The sequence below is a fragment of the Oncorhynchus masou genome, chromosome 6, assembly GCF_036934945.1.
Source record: "Oncorhynchus masou masou isolate Uvic2021 chromosome 6, UVic_Omas_1.1, whole genome shotgun sequence".
Classification (NCBI taxonomy): Eukaryota; Metazoa; Chordata; class Actinopteri; order Salmoniformes; family Salmonidae; genus Oncorhynchus; species Oncorhynchus masou.
Genome location: NC_088217.1, coordinates 77,520,181 through 77,541,085, shown reverse-complemented (window position 1 = coordinate 77,541,085; position 20,905 = coordinate 77,520,181). Strand labels below are relative to the sequence as shown.

At 46.1% G+C, this 20,905-nt stretch overlaps 1 protein-coding gene across 1 annotated transcript; it reads left to right on the top strand.

The window, feature by feature from the left end:
- The first annotated feature begins 1,738 nt into the window (after positions 1-1,738).
- LOC135542704 (glycogenin-1-like) lies at positions 1,739-19,813 on the top strand. Its single transcript, XM_064969840.1, has 7 exons — positions 1,739-1,877; positions 7,845-7,980; positions 9,794-9,968; positions 10,064-10,226; positions 11,097-11,223; positions 15,358-15,583; positions 17,763-19,813. The coding sequence occupies exons 1-7, from the start codon at positions 1,871-1,873 to the stop codon at positions 17,931-17,933; spliced, it is 1,005 nt and encodes a 334-aa protein (XP_064825912.1). The 5' UTR covers positions 1,739-1,870; the 3' UTR covers positions 17,934-19,813.
- The last annotated feature ends 1,092 nt before the right edge of the window (positions 19,814-20,905 follow it).

Below are 20,905 nucleotides of genomic sequence, written 5' to 3'. Positions count from 1 at the left end.
AGTGTATCATGGGATCTCACCTGAAATCTGTGGCTTGACTGCAAACCTGTAACCTATGCTACTGTGGCCTATAGAGCTAGATGGATGGATAACCAGGTGTGTAAAGCTGTGAGGTGGGATGTATGGCCTGCAGTCCTGTCCCAAATGGACACCTAATCCCTATGTACTTGTGGAGCTCTGAGAGGATGTGATTGGTATAAGAAACATGACTAAACTTCCACCTCTGGAGGGGTCAAAAAATGCATTTTCGTTGTCTGCAAGATTCAAACCTGCGCAGGAAGATCCCAAAGGATTTCCAGCCCATCACCTTAACCACTCGGCCACGACAAACATGACAGAAGAAGAGAGGCTTGTTAGGCGTGAAAGGCCCGGTAGGCATAGCCTACAGCAAATGATAATTTAATAACTGAAAGATAATGTAGTAACTCATTATAATGCAATAACATGAAATGTTCCCCTAATTCTTTCGTTATTAAGTACGGCTTTTTTCTTAGACCTTTGCCCAGCTCCAGAAGGTTTGCATTTGAGAGGGTTTATTATTAATTGTTATTCCACTGTGTGAAGTTGTTATTTGGTCATCTTATTATTACTGCCAAGCAGCATGACTCCTGCGTGAGAGGTGCTAAACAACTGTCAGAAGTGGGATTTGAACACACGCCTCCAGGGGAGACTGTGACCTGCACCTTGTAAAGCTCAGACATCCTGACTTCCTGATAACATGATGTGTTCCATCTGCTTCATTCATTTTTATGTCACCTTGTAATTGGACGTATGCGTTTGAAAATATATAAATTACAGAGTATCGGGTAAAAGTAGAAATTGACATAGGCTAGGTTACTAATAATTTCCCCTCGCTCAGCCAGCACCAAAGAAAGATAAATATATAATATTTCCTTGTTTAGTTAGCCCAGGGTGCTGATACACCATCTCACCACTAGGAGTCGCTAAAGGAACACGGGAACTGGTCTTATAAACCATTTGCAAGCACTTACCATAAATATTTGTTTATTTTTATTCATTTTTTTATTTCACCTTTATGTGTCCAGGTAGGCCAGTTTAGAACAAGTTCTCATTTGCAACTGCGACCTGGCCAAGATAAAGCAAAGCAGTGCGACAAAAACAACAACACATTGTTACACATGGAATAAACAAACGTACAGTCAATAACACAATAGAAAAGTCTATGTAGAGTGTGTGCAAACGTAGTAAGATTTGGGAGGTAAGGCAATAAATAAGCCATAGAGGCGAAATAATTACAATTTAGCATTAACACTGGAGTGATAGATGTGCAGATGATGATGTGCAAGTCGAGATACAGGGGAGCAAAAGAGCAAAAATGAATAAATAACATTATGGAGATGAGGTATTTACAGATGGACTCTGTACAGGTAAAATGATCGGTAAGCTGCTCTGACAGCTGATGCTTAAAGTTAGAGAGGGAGAACAAAGTCTCCAGCTTCGGTGATTTTTGCAATTCGTTCCAGTCATTGGCATCAAAGAACTGGTTGATAAATAACACTGATTGATGTTGATATAGTCGTATTATGTACCGCTATTTTACCTTTCCGTTCTTGTGAACAAGTATGATCATTAGGCCTATCCTGAAGATCAAATATCTATTTAAAAACTGTAATAAAACTGAAATAATCACGAAGACTAGCAAACATTTCGATTCTGTTTCTTTGTGTGTGTATTGTGGCGGGTGTGTGCGCTGTCACGGATCACATGACGCAGAATATGGCCTCCTGACTTGACTCCTTCCTCTTGAGTCGACAGTTGTGTCTTCTAGCTCTGTATCCACCGAAAAACTCCCGTTAATTAAACACCGAATCTAGCACTCCCGAGCTACGGCCACACCGAATAACGGACCATGGCGGGTAAGACAGCGTACAGTCGGTTAATAAGGACGACAGGAATTGTCTATAACCATTAAGCAGTGTTATATTACTTTAGTTTGTTTTATATGATTATGGTTTGATAATATATTAGGCTATGCTTTTGGAGCTATAGCAGAATCACACGAAAATTCCAGTAGCTTTGTGTTGCCATCTTTCAGCAACACTGTTTATATATGGTTTGATGCATGCGCATATTTCACGCAGTTACAGTCTTCCTATTTATATATATATTCTCGTTTTATGCCGCGATGTAGTTAAAGTAACGTTATCCGCGTTGGCAACAAATATGATGACTTAAACTGAAAGTACACCGTATGCTTGTTGTGTTTACGGTCCTGCAGTGTCTGTGCCTACGTGCGGCTCGGCCATTGCTGAATTCCCTCTCTCCTCCATCCCGAGGTGTGCACTTGTTTACTCTCTGCGTAGGGATGTATCAAACGCACACTTTCGCTATATTCCCATGTATTCTACAATATTTACCCGAGAGATAACACGCAGTGGTTTTTAATCCTTGAAAAATAAATCATCACTGGTTGTAAACACGACGCGTTTCTTGTCTGTATGGTCAATCTCACAAGTGGAAACGGCTCGTGTAGAACTGCCTTTGACATTACCACCACAAGTTGACATATGACAGTTATAGTACAGTGTGTAAACTATAGGGCTAGACTATGGTAGGGACGGGTAGAGGGTCAGCTATAGGGCTAGTCTATGGTAGGGACGGGTAGAGGGTCAGCTATAGGGCTAGTCTATGGTAGGGACGGGTAGAGGGTCGGCTATAGGGCTAGTCTATGGTAGGGACGGGTAGAGGGTTAGCTATAGGGCTAGTCTATGGTAGGGACGGGTAGAGGGTCAGCTATAGGGCTAGTCTATGGTAGCGACGGGTAGAGGGTCTGCTATAGGGCTAGTCTATGGTAGGGACGGGTAGAGGGTCAGCTATAGGGCTAGTCTATGGTAGGGAAGGGTAGAGGGTCAGCTATAGGGCTAGTCTATGGTAGGGACGGGTAGAGGGTCAGCTATTGGGCTAGTCTATGGTAGGGACGGGTAGAGGGTCAGCTTTAGGGCTATTCTATGGTAGGGACGGGTAGAGGGTCAGCTATAGAGCTATTCTATGGTAGGGAAGGGTAGAGGGTCAGCTATAGAGCTATTCTATGGTAGGGAAGGGTAGAGGGTCAGCTATAGAGCTAGTCTATGGTAGGGACGGGTAGAGGGTCAGCTATTGGGCTAGTCTATGGTAGGGACTGGTTGAGGGTCAGCTATTCTATGGTAGGGACTGGTTGAGTGTCAGCTATTGGGCTTGTCTATGGTAGGGACGGGTAGAGGGTCAGCTATTCTATGGTAGGGACTGGTTGAGTGTCAGCTATTGGGCTTGTCTATGGTAGGGACGGGTAGAGGGTCAGCTATAGGGCTAGTCTATGGTAGGGACGGGTAGAGGGTCGGCTATAGGGCTATTCTATGGTAGGGAGGGGTAGAGGGTCAGCTATAGGGCTAGTCTATGGTAGGGACGGGTAGAGGGTCGGCTATAGGGCTAGTCTATGGTAGGGACGGGTAGAGGGTCAGCTATAGGGCTAGTCTATGGTAGGGACGGGTAGAGGGTCAGCTATAGGGCTAGTCTATGGTAGGGACGGGTAGAGGGTCAGCTATAGGGCTAGTCTATGGTAGGGACGGGTAGAGGGTCGGCTATAGGGCTAGTCTATGGTAGGGACGGGTAGAGGGTCAGCTATAGGGCTAGTCTATGATAGGGACGGGTAGAGGGTCGGCTATAGGGCTAGGCTATGGTAGGGACGGGTAGAGGGTCAGCTATAGGGCTAGTCTATGGAAGAGACGGGTAGAGGGTCAGCTATAGGGCTATTCTATGGTAGGGACGGGTAGAGGGTCAGCGATTTTATGGTAGGGACGGGTAGAGGGTCAGCTATAGGGCTAGTCTATGATAGGGACGGGTAGAGGGTCGGCTATAGGGCTAGGCTATGGTAGGGACGGGTAGAGGGTCAGCTATAAGGCTAGTCTATGGTAGAGACGGGTAGAGGGTCAGCTATAGGGCTATTCTATGGTAGGGACGGGTAGAGGGTCAGCTATTTTATGGTAGGGACGGGTAGAGGGTCAGCTATAGGGCTTTTCTATGGTAGGGACGGGTAGAGGGTCAGCTACAGGGCTGGTCTATGGTAGGGACGGGTAGAGGGTCGGCTATAGGGCTGGTCTATGGTAGGGAGGGGTAGAGGGTCGGCTACAGGGCTATTCTATGGTAGGGACGGGTAGAGGGTCAGCTACAGGGCTATTCTATGGTAGGGACGGGTAGAGGGTCAGCTACAGGGCTAGTCTTTGGTAGGGACGGGTAGAGGGTCAGCTATAGGGCTAGTCTATGGTAGGGATGGGTAGAGGGTCAGCTATAGGGCTAGTCTATGGTAGGGATGGGTAGAGGGTCTGCTATAGGGCTAGTCTATGGTAGGGACTGGTAGAGGGACAGCTATAGGGCTAGTCTATGGTAGGGACGGGTAGAGGGTCAGCTATAGGGCTAGTCTATGGTAGGGATGGGTAGAGGGTCAGCTATTGGGCTAGTCTATGGTAGGGACGGGTAGAGGGTCAGCTATAGGGCTATTCTATGGTAGGTGACGGGTAGAGGGTCGGCTATAGGGCTAGTCTATGGTAGGGACAGGTAGAGGGTCTGCTATAGGGCTAGTCTATGGTAGGGACTGGTAGAGGGACAGCTATAGGGCTAGTCTATGGTAGGGATGGGTAGAGGTTCAGCTATAGGGCTAGTCTATGGTAGGGACGGGTAGCGGGTCAGCTATAGGGCTATTCTATGGTAGGGACGGGGAGAGGGTCAGCTATAGGCCTAGTCTATGGTTTGGACGGGTAGAGGGTCAGCTATAGGGCTAGTCTATTGTAGGGACTGGTAGAGGGTCAGCTATAGGGCTAGTCTATGGAAGGGACGGGTAGAGGGTCAGCTATAGGGCTATTCTATGGTAGGGACGGGTAGAGGGTCAGCTATTCTATGGTCGGGACGGGTAGAGGGTCAGCTATTCTATGGTAGGGACGGGTAGAGGGTCAGCTATAGGGCTAGTCTATGGTAGGGACGGGTAGAGGGTCAGCTATTCTATGGTAGGGACGGGTAGAGGGTCAGCTATAGGGCTAGTCTATGGTAGGGACTGGTAGAAGGTCAGCTATAGGGCTAGTCTATGGTAGGGACGGGTAGAGGGTTAGCTATAGGGCTAGTCTATGGTAGGGACGGGTAGAGGGTCTGCTATAGGGCTAGTCTATGGTAGGGACGGGTAGAGGGTCAGCTATAGGGCTAGTCTATGGTAGGGAAGGGTAGAGGGTCAGCTATAGGGCTAGTCTATGGTAGGGACGGGTAGAGGGTCAGCTATAGGGCCAGTCTATGGTAGGGATGGGTAGAGGGTCAGCTATAGAGCTATTCTATGGTAGGGACGGGTAGAGGGTCAGCTATTGGGCTAGTCTATGGTAGGGACGGGTAGAGGGTCAGCTTTAGGGCTATTCTATGGTAGGGACGGGTAGAGGGTCAGCTATAGGGCTATTCTATGGTAGGGAAGGGTAGTGGGTCAGCTATAGAGCTATTCTATGGTAGGGAAGGGTAGAGGGTCAGCTATAGAGCTAGTCTATGGTAGGGACGGGTAGAGGGTCAGCTATTGGGCTAGTCTATGGTAGGGACTGGTTGAGGGTCAGCTATTCTATGGTAGGGACTGGTTGAGTGTCAGCTATTGGGCTTGTCTATGGTAGGGACGGGTAGAAGGTCAGCTATTCTATGGTAGGGACGGGTAGAGGGTCAGCTATAGGGCTAGTCTATGGTAGGGACGGGTAGAGGGTCGGCTATAGCGCTATTCTATGGTAGGGAGGGGTAGAGGGTCAGCTATAGGGCTATTCTATGGTAGGGACGGGTAAAGGGTCAGCTATTTTATGGTAGGGACGGGTAGAGGGTCAGCTTTAGGGCTATTCTATGGTAGGGACGGGTAGAGGGTCAGCTATAGGGCTAGTCTATGGTAGGGACGGGTAGAGGGTCAGCTATAGGGCTAGTCTATGGTAGGGACGGGTAGAGGGTCAGCTATAGGGCTAGTCTATGGTAGGGACGGGTAGAGGGTCAGCTATAGGGCTAGTCTATGGTAGGGACGGGTAGAGGGTCAGCTATAGGGCTATTCTATGGTAGGGACGGGGAGAGGGTCAGCTATAGGGCTAGTCTATGGTTTGGACGGGTAGAGGGTCAGCTATAGGGCTAGTCTATGGTAGGGACTGGTAGAGGGTCAGCTATAGGGCTAGTCTATGGTAGGGACGGGTAGAGGGTCAGCTATTGGGCTAGTCTATGGTAGGGACGGGTAGAGGGTCAGCTATAGGGCTAGTCTATGGTAGGGACGGGTAGAGGGTCGGCTATAGGGCTATTCTATGGTTGGGACGGGTAGACGGTCAGCTATAGGGCTAGTCTATGGTATGAACGGGTAGAGGGTCAGCTACAGGGCTAGTCTATGGTAGGAACGGGTAGAGGGTCAGCTACAGGGCTAGTCTATGGTAGGGACGGGTAGAGGGTCTGCTATAGGGCTAGTCTATGGTAGGGACGGGTAGAGGGTAAGCTATAGGGCTAGTCTATGGTAGGAACGGGTAGAGGGTCAGCTATTCTATGGTAGGGACGGGTAAAGGGTCAGCTATTTGGCTAGTCTATGGTAGGGACGGGTAGAGGGTTAGCTATAGGGCTTTTCTATGGTAGGGACGGGTAGAGGGTCAGCTATTGGGCTAGTCTGGTAGGGACGGGTAGAGGGACAGCTATAGGGCTAGTCTATGGTAGGGACTGGTAGAGGGTCAGCTATTGGGCTAGTCTATGGTAGGGACGGGTAGAGGGTCAGCTATAGGGCTAGTCTATGGTAGGGACGGGTAGAGGGTCAGCTATAGGGCTAGTCTATGGTAGGGATGGGTAGAGGGTCAGCTATTCTATGGTAGGGACGGGTAGAGGGTCAGCTATTCTATGGTCGGGACGGGTAGAGGGTCAGCTATTGGGCTAGTCTATGGTAGGGACGGGTAGAGGGTCAGCTATTGGGCTAGTCTATGGTAGGGATGGGTAGAGGGTCAGCTACTCTATGGTAGGGACGGGTAGAGGGTCAGCTATTGGGCTAGTCTATGGTAGGGACGGGTAGACGGTCAGCTATAGGGCTATTCTATGGTAGGGACGGGTAGAGGGTCAGCTATTGGGCTAGTCTATGGTAGGGATGGGTAGAGGGTCAGCTACTCTATGGTAGGGACGGGTAGAGGGTCAGCTATTGGGCTAGTCTATGGTAGGGACGGGTAGAGGGTCAGCTATTCTATGGTAGGGACGGGTAGAGGGTCAGCTATTCTGTGGTAGGGACGGGTAGAGGGTCAGCTATAGGGCTATTCTATGGTAGGGACGGGTAGAGTGTCAGCTATAGAGCTATTCTATGGTAGGGACGGGTAGAGGGTCAGCTTTAGGGCTATTCTATGGTAGGGACGGGTAGAGGGTCAGCTATAGGGCTATTCTATGGTAGGGACGGGGAGAGGGTCAGCTATAGGGTTAGTCTATGGTAGGGACGGGTAGAGTGTCAGCTATAGAGCTATTCTATGGTAGGGACGGGTAGAGGGTCAGCTTTAGGGCTATTCTATGGTAGGGATGGGTAGAGGGTCAGCTATAGAGCTATTCTATGGTAGGGACGGGTAGAGGGTCAGCTATAGAGCTATTCTATGGTAGGGACGGGTAGAGGGTCAGCTTTAGGGCTATTCTATAGTAGGGACGGGTAGAGGGTCAGCTATAGAGCTATTCTATGGTAGGAACAGGTCTATGGTTACCTTAGCTGTTGTCCCAATAGGCCGTTTGATATGAAGTACCGATATAAGCCATGTAGAGAGGGTTCAGGTGCCAGACAGAAGCTGCTCTCTCTTTCTGTTTCAGTGTTATTTACAAATAACTAGTCAGATATGTGTGTGTGTGATTAGACCAAGCATATGTGACGCTGGCCACAAATGACAACTATGCCAAAGGAGCGATGGTTCTGGGGAGGTCGCTACGCAACCATAACACAACCAAACAGCTGGTGGTTCTGATTGGACCTCACGTAGCAGAGCCCTGCAGGTAACACATACACATGCTTGCACTCATATATACAGTGCCTTGCGAAAGTATTCTGCCCCCTTGAACTTTGCGACCTTTTGCCACATTTCAGGCTTCAAACATAAATATATAAAACTGTATTTTTTTGTGAAGAATCAACAACAAGTGGGACACAATCATGAAGTGGAACGACATTTATTGGATATTTCAAACTTTTTTAACAAATCAAAAACTGAAAAATTGGGCGTGCAAAATTATTCAGCCCCTTTACTTTCAGTGCAGCAAACTCTCTCCAGAAGTTCAGTGAGGATCTCTGAATGATCCAATGTTGACCTAAGTGACTAATGATGATAAATACAATCCACCTGTGTGTAATCAAGTCTCCGTATAAATGCACCTGCACTGTGATAGTCTCAGAGGTCCGTTAAAAGCGCAGAGAGCATCATGAAGAACAAGGAACACACCAGGCAGGTCCGAGATACTGTTGTGAAGAAGTTTAAAGCCGGATTTGGATACAAAAAGATTTCCCAAGCTTTAAACATCCCAAGGAGCACTGTGCAAGCGATAATATTGAAATGGAAGGAGTATCAGACCACTGCAAATCTACCAAGACCTGGCCGTCCCTCTAAACTTTCAGCTCATACAAGGAGAAGACTGATCAGAGATGCAGCCAAGAGGCCCATGATCACTCTGGATGAACTGCAGAGATCTACAGCTGTGGTGGGAGACTCTCTGTCCATAGGACAACAATCAGTCGTATATTGCACAAATCTGGCCTTTATGGAAGAGTGGCAAGAAGAAAGCCATTTCTTAAAGATATCCATAAAAAGTGTTGTTTAAAGTTTGCCACAAGCCACCTGGGAGACACACCAAACATGTGGAAGAAGGTGCTCTGGTCAGATGAAACCAAAATTGAACTTTTTGGCAACAATGCAAAACATTATGTTTGGCGTAAAAGCAACACAGCTCATCACCCTGAACACATCATACCCACTGTCAAACATGGTGGTGGCAGCATCATGGTTTGGGCCTGCTTTTCTTCAGCAGGGACAGGGAAGATGGTTAAAATTGATGGGAAGATGGATGGAGCCAAATACAGGACCATTCTGGAAGAAAACCTGATGGAGTCTGCAAAAGACCTGAGACTGGGACGGAGATTTGTCTTCCAACAAGACAATGATCCAAAACATAAAGCAAAATCTACAATGGAATGGTTCAAAAATAAACATATCCAGGTGTTAGAATGGCCAAGTCAAAGTCCAGACCTGAATCCAATCGAGAATCTGTGGAAAGAACTGAACTGCTGTTCACAAATGCTCTCCATCCAACCTCACTGAGCTCGAGCTGTTTTGCAAGGAGGAATGGGAAAAAATTTCGCTCTCGATGTGCAAAACTGATAGAGACATACCCCAAGCAACTTACAGCTGTAATCGCAGCAAAAGGTGGCGCTGCAAAGTATTAACTTAAGGGGGCTGAATAATTTTGCACGCCCAATTTTTCAGTTTTTGATTTGTTAAAAAAGTTTGAAATATCCAATAAATGTCGTTCCACTTCATGATTGTGTCCCACTTGTTGTTGATTCTTCACAAAAAAATACAGTTTTATATATTTATGTTTGAAGCCTGAAATGTGGCAAAAGGTCGCAAAGTTCAAGGGGGCCGAATACTTTCGCAAGGCACTGTGTGTATATATATATATATATATATATACACACACCATGATCTATGTTCAGTGTTTGACACACCCATAGCCTTGTCTCTATTAGTTTTGTATTGGTCAAGCCTGAGTACACCTGAGCAGGTAACACAACTCAAACCGTGTGTCTGTGTTGCAGGGCCATGCTGAGTAGCATCTATGACGAGGTGTGTGTGGTGGATATCTTGGACTCTGGGGACACGGCCCACCTGGCCCTGATGAAGAGACCAGACCTCGGAGTGACCTTCACCAAGCTGCACTGCTGGACACTCACACACTACACCAAGTGTGTGTTTATGGACGCAGACACACTGGTGAGCACACACACACTCACACTCCTAACTCAGTACAAATTACAGCAAGTCTGTATTCGGGGCTAAATACTGTGCGTGCGTGTGTGTGTACGCAGGTGTTGTCCAACATTGATGAGCTGTTTGAGAGGGAGGAGTTATCTGCGGCGCCTGATCCTGGTTGGCCAGACTGTTTCAACTCAGGCGTGTTCGTCTTTAAACCGTCCAATGAAACATACCGCAGCCTTATGACACACTGCACTGAGAACGGCAGCTTTGACGGTGAGTTCTTTATTATTATTATTATTATTATTATTATCCCATTGAGATGTGAATGTGATTTATCCATGTGAGTCCCATTGAGATGTGAATGTGTTTTATCCATGTTAGTCCCATTGAGGTGTGAATGTGATTTATCCATGTGAGTCCCATTGAGATGTGAATGTGATTTATCCATGTGAGTCCCATTGAGATGTGAATGTGTTTTATCCATGTGAGTCCCATTGAGATGTGAATGTGATTTATCCATGTGAGTCCCATTGAGATGTGAATGTGATTTATCCATGTGAGTCCCATTGAGATGTGAATGTGTTTTATCCATGTGAGTCCCATTGAGATGTGAATGTGTTTTATCCATGTGAGTCCCATTGAGATGTGAATGTGTTTTATCCATGTGAGTCCCATTGAGGTGTGAATGTGATTTATCCATGTGAGTCCCATTGAGATGTGAATGTGTTTTATCCATGTGAGTCCCATTGAGATGTGAATGTGTTTTATCCATGTGAGTCCCATTGAGATGTGAATGTGTTTTATCCATGTGAGTCCCACTGAGGTGTGAATGTGTTTTTGAAAGGAACCCTGGCCAAGAGCAAGCAACTGCAGTACAGAATTAAATACATGGTACAAAGAGTGTGTGTCTGGGGTGGTGCAATAAATGCTCTATCTCCTATGGAATTTCCTTAAATTCTGCTGCCAACAAGATCCTATAGATCCTAAAATACCTGTCATGTTCTCGTCTAACCTCTCCCCCTCCCCACTCTCATTTTCCCTCTCTCACTCACTCTCCCCTTCTTTCTCTCATTCCCTCTCCCCCTTCTCTCTCCCTCTTCCCCTTCTCTCTCCCTTTCTCCCTCCCTCTCTTGCTCTCTCTAGGTGGGGACCAAGGAGTTCTGAACAGTTTCTTCAATACCTGGTCAACAGCAGACATTTCCAAACACCTGCCTTTTATCTACAACCTCAGCAGCATCGCTATATACACCTATCTACCAGCCTTCAAACAGTAGGCGCACACACACACACACATTCCAGTGTTATCACAGTAGAAGTTATTTCATAAATCACACTTTAGCTCCAAATCCCTGGCTTCCTACCCTCAACTGTGTGTGTGTGTATGTGTGTCAGGGAGAGAGAGTGTCAGGGGGAGAGCGTGTCAGGGGGAGAGCGTGTCAGGGGGAGAGCGTGTCAGGGGGAGAGCGTGTCAGGGGGAGAGAGTGTCAGGGGGAGAGAGTGTCAGGGGGAGAGAGTGTCAGGGGGAGAGAGTGTCAGGGGGAGAGAGTGTCAGGGAGAGAGAGTGTCAGGGAGAGAGAGTGTCAGGGAGAGAGAGTGTCAGGGAGAGAGAGTGTCAGGGAGCGATCATGAGGAAGAAAAGTGAGTGAGAGAGAGAGTGCATGAGGGAGAAGAGTGCATGTTTTGGCATTAATAAGCCACGCAAGGTCAGTTGAAAGGGTGTGTGGTGTTGAGTTTCAAGAGAGGAGTGACTCAGGCCTGTCCTGAAATAACACACACGGGTACTGCCGGCAACCCCAAAATACAGTATAGCTTTGTCACATACATTACATATACAAACACGCTCTCCTAGTTAAGCCTAATTTATTCTATAAGTACGCAATGCAAGAACGCACACCACACACACACACACGCACACACACTAAGACTTAGGATGTCTGAGAGAACGGCTTCCATTTTATGGGCTCTTAACCAACCGTGCTATTTTGTGTGTTTTTTCACATTGTTTGTATTTTGAACATAATGTTGCTGCAACTGTCTCTTATGACCAAAAATAGCTTCTGGATATCAGAACAGTGATTATGAATTAGACAAATACATTTAATATAATGAGTCGGAAGGATATACTCCAAACACCCGAACAGGCCCTCATCCCCATCATTCGCAGGAGAAAGAAACAGAGATTTCGCGGAAAGAGATCGGGGTGCCTTGTGACGATCAGGCGACGAGTGGCTAATCTGCCCTTGCCATTCGTACTGTTAGCCAACGTTCAATCGCTGGAAAATAAATGGGACAAACTGAAAGCACGTATACCCTATGAACGGGACATTAAAAACTGTAATATCTAATGTTTCAGTGAGTCGTGGCTGAACGACGATATTAATAACATACAACATACACTCTATCGGCATTATAGAACAGCAGCCTCTGGTAAGACAAGGGGCGGCGGCCACCTATGTATATTTGTAAACAACAGCTGGTGCACGATATCTAAGGAAGTATCAAGGTTTTGCTCGACTGAGGTAGAATATCTCATTATAAGCTGTAGACGACACTATCTACCTAGATAGTGTTCATCTGTATTTTTCGTAGCTGTCTACATACCACCACGGACCGATGCTGGCACTCAAACCGCACTCAATGAGCTGTATAAGGCCATAAGCACACAGGAAAATGCTCAACCAGAAGCGGCGCTCCTAGTGACCAGGGACCTTAATGCAGGAAACTTAAATCCTTTTTACCTCATTTCTACCAGCATCTTAAATGTGCAACCAGAGGGGGAAAAAACTGTAGACCACCTTTACTCCACACACAGAGATGCGTACCAAGCTCTCCTGTCACGTTCTGACCTTTATTTCCTTTGTTTTGTATTTATTTAGTATGGTCAGGGCGTGAGTTGGGTGGGCAGTCTGATTGTTTTTCTATGTTTTGGGGTATTTCTATGTTTCGGCCTAGTATGGTTCTCAATCAGAGGCAGGTGTCATTAGTTGTCTCTGATTGAGAATCATACTTAGGTAGCTTGGGTTTCACTGTGTGTTTGTGGGTGATTGTTCCTGTCTCTGTGTTTTGCACCAGATAGGGCTGTTTTTGGTTTTCCACGTTTATTGTTTTGTAGTGTTCATGTTTATCTGTTTTTATTAAACATGAATCAATATAACCACGCTGCGTTTTGGTCCTCCTCTACTTCACCACAGGAAAACCCTTACATCTCCCTCCCCCCATTTGGCAAATCTGACCATAATTCTAGCCCCCTGATCCCTGCTTACAAGCAAAAATGTATGCAGGAAGCACCAGTGACTCGCTCAATAAAAAAGTGGTCAGATGAATCAGATGCTTAACTACAGGACTGTTTTGCTAGCACAGACTGGAATATGTTCCGGGATTCTTGAAGAGCACACCACATCAGTCACTGGCTTCATCAATAAGTGCGTCGATGACATCATCCCCACAGTGACTGTACATACATACCCCAACCAGAAGCCATGGATTAGAGGCAACATTCATACTGAGATAAAGGGTAGAGCTGCCACTTTCAAGGAGCGAGAAGCTTATAAGAAATCCTGCTATACCCCCCCCGACGAACCATCCAACAGGCAAATTGTCAGTACAGGACTAGGATCAAATCGTACTACATCGGCTCCGACACTCGTCGGATGTGGCAGGGCTTGCAAATTATTACAGACTACAAAGGGAAGCACAGCCGATAGCTGCCCAGTGACACGAGCCTACCAGACAAGCTAAATAACTTCTATGCTCGCTTCGAGGCAAGGAACACTGAAAAATGCATTAGAGCATCAGCTGTTCCAGACAACTGTGTAATCATGCTCTCCACAGCCGATGTGAGTAAGACCTTTAAACATGTCAACATTCACAAGGCCACGGCGTCAGACAGATTACCAGGACATGTACTCCGAGCTTGCACTGACCAACTGGCAAGTGTCTTCACTGACATTTTCAACCTCTCCCTGTCTGTAATACTAACATGTTTCAAGCAGACCACCTTAGTCCCTGTGCCAATGAACACTAAGGTAACCTGCCTAAATGACTACAGACCCGTAGCACTCACGTCTGTAGCCATGAAATTCTTTAAAAGGCTGGTCATGGCTCACATCAACACCATTATCCCAGAAACCCTAGACTCATCCAATTTGCATACCGCCCCAACAGATCCACAGATGATGCACTCTATTGATCTCTATTGCACTCCACACTGCCCTTTCACACCTGGACAAAAGGAACACCTACGCGAGAATGCTATTTATTGACTTCAGCTCAGCGTTCAAAACCATAGTGCCCTCAAAGCTCATCACTAAGACAAGGACCCTGGGACTAAACACCTCCCTCTGCAAATGGAACCTGGACTTCCTGACAGGCCGCCCCCAGGTGAGAAGGGCAGGTAACAACACATCTGCCATGCTGATCCTCAACACAGGAGCCCCTCAGGTGTGCGTGCTCAGTCCCCTCCTGTACTCCCTGTTCACTCATGACTGCACGACTACAACACCATCTTTAACACCATCTTGCCGATGACACAACAACGATCAACGATGAGAGCCTATAGGGTGGAGGTCAGAGCCCTGGCCGTGTGGTGCCAGGATAACAACCTCTCCCTCAACGTGATCAAGACAAAGGAGATGATTGTGGACCACAGGAAAAGCAGGACCAAGCACGCTCCCATTCGCATAGACGGAGCTGTAGTGGAGCAGGTTGAGAGTTTCGAGTTCCTTGGCGTCCACATCACCAACAAACTAACATGGTCCAAGCACACCAAGACAGTTGTGAAGAGGGCATGACAAAACCTATTCCCCTCAAAAGGTTTTACAGCTGCACCATCCAGAGCATCCTGACGGGTTGCATCACTGCCTGGTATGGCAACTGCTCTGCATCTGACCGCAAGGCACTACATAGGGTACGCGTACGGCCCAGTACATCACCGGGACCAAGCTTCCTGTCATCAAAGGACCTCTATACCAGGCAGTGTCAGAGGAAGGCCCTAAAAATTGTCAGACTCCAGCCACCCTAGTCATAGACTGTTCTCTCTGCTACCACACGGCAAGCTGTACCGGAGCGCCATGTCTAGGTCCAAGAGGTTTCTAAACAGCTTCTACCCCCAAGCCATAAAAATCCTGAAAGTCTAATCAAATGGCTACCCAGACTATTTGCATTGCCCCCCCCCCCTCCTTCAATGCCTGTATATAGCCCCACTATTGTTATTTTACTGCTACTATTTAATTATTTGTATCTCTTACTTTATTTAGTATTTTCTTAAAACTGCATTGTTGGTTAAGGGCTTGTAAGCAAGCATTTCACTGTAAGTTCTACTACGCCTGTTGTATTCCACGCATGTGACAAATAACATTTGATTTGATTTTGATTTACAACCTCTGGTGTGTGTGTGTGTTTGAAGGTACGGTCATGAGGCTAAGGTGGTCCACTTCCTGGGGAAGGTGAAGCCATGGAGCTACTCCTATGACACCCGGACTGGGAAGGTCAAAGGTCACACCCTGACCCCTGGCTCAGGTGACCTGCACCCTGACTTCCTGGTTCAGTGGTGGAACCTCTACTCCTCTGGGGTCCTACCTGCTCTCAGAGACTCATATGGAGATGCACTGTTCTGCTCCGGCTGCACTGAGGTACTGTGTGTGTGTGTGTGTGTGTGTGTGTGTGTGTGTGTCCTCATAGCGTGTGGACTTCTGAAGATCTCCAGTACTGACAATAGTTTCTGAATCTTGGAAGATGTATAACAAGACTTGTGAGATATGTTCAGTGCCTCTGGAAAGAATTCACACAGCTTGACTTTTTCCACATTTTGTTATGTTACAACCTGAATTTAAAATGCATTAATTTGAGATCGTGTCACTGGTCTACACAAAGTACCCCATAATGTCAAAGTGAAGAATGTTTTTAGAATTTGTAAAATAAATTAATTCAAGATGAAAAGCTGAAATGTATTGAGTCAAAGTATTCAACCCCTTTGTTATGGCAAGCCTAAACAAGTTCAAGAGTAACAATGTGCTTAACATGTCACGTAATAAGTTGCATTGACTCACTCTGTGTCTTAACATGATTTCTGAATGACTACCTCATCGCTGTACCCCACACATACATCATCTGTAAGGTCCCTCAGTCAAGCAGTGAATTTCTAACAGATTCAACAACAAAAAACAGGGAGGTTTTCCAATGCCTCGCAAAGAAGGGCACCTGTCGGTAGATGGGTAAAAAAGAAAAAAGGAGACATTGAATATTCCTTTGCGCGTGGTGAAGTTATTAATTACACTTTGGATGGTGTATCAATACACCCAGTCACTACAAAGATACAGGCGTCCTTCCTCACTCAGTTGCCGGAGAGGAAGGAAACTGTTCAGGGATTTCACCATGGGGCCATTGGGGACTTAAAAACAGTTCAAGTTTAATGTCTGTGATAGGACACTGAGGATGGATCAATGACATTGTAGTTACTCCACAATACTAACCTAATGTACAATATGAAAAGAAGGAAGCCTGTACAGAATAAAAAATATTCAAAAACGTGCATTCTGTTTGCAATAAGGCAATAAAGTAAAACTGCAAAAAATGTGGCAAAGAAATTAACTTCGTCCTGAATACAAAGCGTTATGTTTGGGGAAAGTCCAACACATCACTGAGTACCACTCTTCATATTTTCAAGCATGGTGGTGGCTGCATCATGTTATGGGTATGCTTGTCATCAGCAAAGACTAGGGTGTTTTTTTTGGATAAAAATAAACTCAATATATCTCAGCACAGGAAAAATCCTTAAGGAGAAACCTGTTTCAGCCTGCTTGGGATACAAATTCGCCTTTCAGCAGGACAATAACCTTAAACACAAGGTCAAATATACAGTGGAGTTGCTTACCAAGATGACATTGAATTTTCCTGAGTGGTCTAGTTCGACAGTTTTGATTTAAATTGGGTTGAAAATCAATGGCAAGACTTGGATATGGCTGTCTAGCAATGATCAACAACCAACTTGACAGAGCTTAAAGAATAAAACAAAGAAAATAATGTACATTCAAGGTGTGCAAAGCTCTTAGAGACTTTTCCAGAAAGACTCACAGCTGTAATCACTGCCAAAGTTGATTCTAACACGTATTGACTCAGAGGAATATTTAAGTTGTTATACACCTATTTCATTTTGTCATTATAGGGTATGGTGTGTATATGGGTGAGAGAAACAAATCTATTTAATCTATTTTGACTTTAGGACGTAACACAACCAAATGTGGAGTAAGGCGAGGGCTATGCATACTTTCTTAAGGCACTGTATGCTTTTTAAGGGGACTGTTGAAGGACAGTTTGTGTATTTGAGTACAGTGTGTTCACAGTGTAATCGTACAGTAGTTTAAGTACACTATTTACTGGTTTCAGTCGCTGATGATGGTGTGTGTGTGTTGACCCTCTGTAGTGGCAAGTCATTGACATGGTAACCTCTCTCCCTGTCTCTCATGGATACTTTAAACAGGTGATCGACGGGCATGTCTCAAATGGCACCATATGCCCTATGTAGTGCAATACTTTTGACACCCTAGTTCAACTCTAGAAACCCGGCCCGCTGTGCTTATTGGAGTTGCCACGGTAACAGGAAGAAGCTGATTGGCTTTTCACTCCCACTGACCCCGGCTCCTGCCCTTAGTTCTGTTTTTCTGTAGAGGAAGCTACTGATTGGTCAATGCTTTGGGTTGAGGGGAAATGCCTCATGGCTGTCACCGTCGCCTTTGTATTAGTGAGTATTTCTCCATGTCTCAGAATGCTCATCTTGTTTGCCTACCCTGTCTCTCCCTCCACCTCCTATAGGAGGAGGTCTGTGACAGTGTGGTTGAGATCATCCTCCCCCCGCCTCCCCCTAAGGCGCCCCAGGTGTCCAGTGAGGAGAGGAGGCAGCGATGGGAGGCGGGCCTGGCGGACTACATGGGAGCCGACTCTTTCGAAAGCATCCAGAGGAAACTAGACTGCTTCCTCAAGTAGAGGGCCAGAGGAGGGATTACTGATGGAAAGGGCATCTATTGGCAGGCCTGAGATGTGTCAGTCAGGGCGGGGATAAACAGGCATTCGACCAATCAGAAGCGAAAGCGGTAGAGCATGGCGTATTGAAAAACAGTCCCATCCTGGGCCTCTCTCTCTCTCTCTGTTTTTCTCTCTCGGTATGTGTGTGTGTGTGCGCATGTGTGTGCGTGTGTTTGTGTGTTCGCGTGTGGCCTGGTCCTGCAGAAATAACCCCTGCAGAGACTGGTCCATTCAGTGTTCGAACACCAGTTTACTACACTATGCAGCCCCCATACCACCACCTCAGCGCAGAAGCCTTGGTCAGTAAGTAATGACTCAGTAATAACCTCACTGTGACTCTGCCTCACCAAGTCCCATCCAGACCCCATGACTCTAACAGCTCTAACCCAGTTACTCAGTCAAACCTGATAATGATAGGGCAGTTGTGCTTTTACTCTTTAAATTATTCAGAGATATGTCGGTATGAAGTATTTCCCTCTATAAAATGGAATAACTGTTATTTTGTTTAAGGTTTGCATCCCAGTGGTTATTTCTGCTCTCCATATGTGTGTTGTGCATGGTTGTTTCTTTATATTAGGATTATTGTGAAGGAAGCCTGTTTCTAAAGTGGAAAACCCACCGTAGCACTTGTCATTTCGCCATGTCCTGTTTGTTGTTATCTCTTCCTGAGGGGTTTCATCACTTCCTGTGTAGTCTGACCAGTTGCCTTACCACTGTCAAAGACTCTTATTTCACAACTAGGCCTATTCTAGTTGTCGCCGTTCACTGTTTACAGAAAACACTTCTCTGCTGCTGCCACCCCCCCCTCCACCTCTACTCCATTCAACCCTTCTACAGACCTACCTCTACCCTCCTCCAGCTCCCCTCTACTCCATTCAACCCTCCTACAGACCTACCTCTACGCTCCTCCAGCTCCACTCTACTCCATTCAACCCTCCTACAGACCTACCTCTATGCTCCACTCTACTCCATTCAACCCTCCTACAGACCTACCTCTACGCTCCACTCTACTCCACCCTTCTCTCCCCTCAACTTGACACCCCCCATCTCCAACTCAACTCACCCCTCCTACAGCCCCACCTTGCCAACCCCCCCCTTCACCACCCTCCAACATCAACACCCTGATGTCTCTTCCTCTCCCTGAAGTGTGTACCTTCATCCCACCTTGTAGATTTAAAAGGAATGGACTGGTGTGAGGAAAATCATGTCGGATATTATTTTGACATGGTGAAAACTCAAGTCCATGATTAATCCAATGCGTTCACATCCATGAAGGGAACTGAGTGAGCAGGACAAGTGCACACGGGGGCATAAGGCCAGTAGGGAATCCTAACACATACAGCCTAAAATGATATAGTAAGTAATGGGACGTAATAGTTTTGTGGTCCCTCTTAATACACCCACAAACGGCTCTATAGAGAAGTTTCCAAACGCTGTGAAACCTTGTGTGTTCTGAACACACCCCGGTAGCTCTCACTGTTTCTGTTCTGAACACAACCCGGTAGTTCTCACTGTTTCTGTTCTGAACACACCCCGGTAGTTCTCACTGTTTCTGTTCTGAACACACCCCGGTAGCTCTCACTGTTTCTGTTCTGAACACACCCCGGTAGTTCTCACTGTTTCTGTTCTGAACACACCCCGGTAGTTCTCACTGTTTCTGTTCTGAACACACCCCGGTAGTTCTCACTGTTTCTGTTCTGAACACACCCCGGTAGCTCTCACTGTTTCTGTTCTGAACACACCCCGGTAGTTCTCACTGTTTCTGTTCTGAACACACCCCGGTAGTTCTCACTGTTTCTGTTCTCTGTAGACACCTAATAAAGGACTGGTGAAGAAGTCTCCATCTGTCTTTTATTCTAGCTATGTGGCTGCTACAAATGCAGCTTAGCTATTAGTACTACTGAACTGTGTGTGTGTGTGTGTGTGTGTGTGTGTGTGTGTGTGTGTGTGTGTGTGTGTGTGTGTGTGTGTGTGTGTGTGTGTGTGTGTGTGTGTGTGTGTGTGTGTGTGTTGTGTGTGTGTGTGTGTGTGTGTGTGTGTGTGTGTGTGTGTGTGTGTGTGTGTGTGTGTGTGTGTGTGTGTGTGTGTGTGTGTGTGTGTGTGTGTGTGTGTGTGTGATTGTCTGGGTATGTGTGTGCGTGCTCAAAGATGATATTAAAATCCTAACAAAAGATTCTGATTGTAGGTGCGCTCTGTTTCAGACCTGGGATAAATATAGTTTTTAACTGCTTTGTGGAAAGTAAAAATCTGTCCAGGGGCTACTTTGGAGGTGACTACAACTATTGGAATACAGATTCCAAAAACAGACCACTTCTTAAACCTAAATACAGACCTCAGAAAGTTACTATGTTTCCAAACTATTTGAGTACCTACTTTTGTTAACTATTTGAATATGGAGCTGAGAAAGCAACTACTTATTTTATTTTTTTTACAAATATTTGAATACAGATCTCAGGAAGTGAGTACTTTTCTGAAACTCTTGGATTGGCAGCCTTCAACTAATGGCAGGGCTGTATCTGGAACTGCATGTTGAAGATAGAAATAGAATGAATAGAGCACACACTCCTATACTTTTCCAATCTATCTGACAGCATATTGGATCTCCACAATACATTTCTATCAAACATTTTGTAAATGTCCATTCTGAATGTCCATTGCCACAGGTGTACATAATCAAGTGTAACCAATTATATTTTGTACAGATAAATAAATTGTGACGTTCAACTACTGTATTACTCTTTAAAAATGCCACTGAAAAGATTGAAAGCTGCAATTAATTTTACGATAACTGTATGGGTGAAAGACGGGTAAACAGTATGTAAAAACAGTAACTAAACATTATTAAATTGACCAATGTTCCAATTTTCCCACACGTGATCTCTCCTTCTCGCTATCACGCATTAGTTTCGCTTCCCCACCCACCATTTTTAAAA

Bases quoted from the DNA above. Each gene is read 5' to 3' on its own strand.
- LOC135542704 (XM_064969840.1), top strand. The intron at 11,224-15,357 runs GTAGGCGCACAC...GTGTGTTTGAAG, and splicing joins TATCTACCAGCCTTCAAACA to GTACGGTCATGAGGCTAAGG. The intron at 15,584-17,762 runs GTACTGTGTGTG...CACCTCCTATAG, and splicing joins TCTGCTCCGGCTGCACTGAG to GAGGAGGTCTGTGACAGTGT.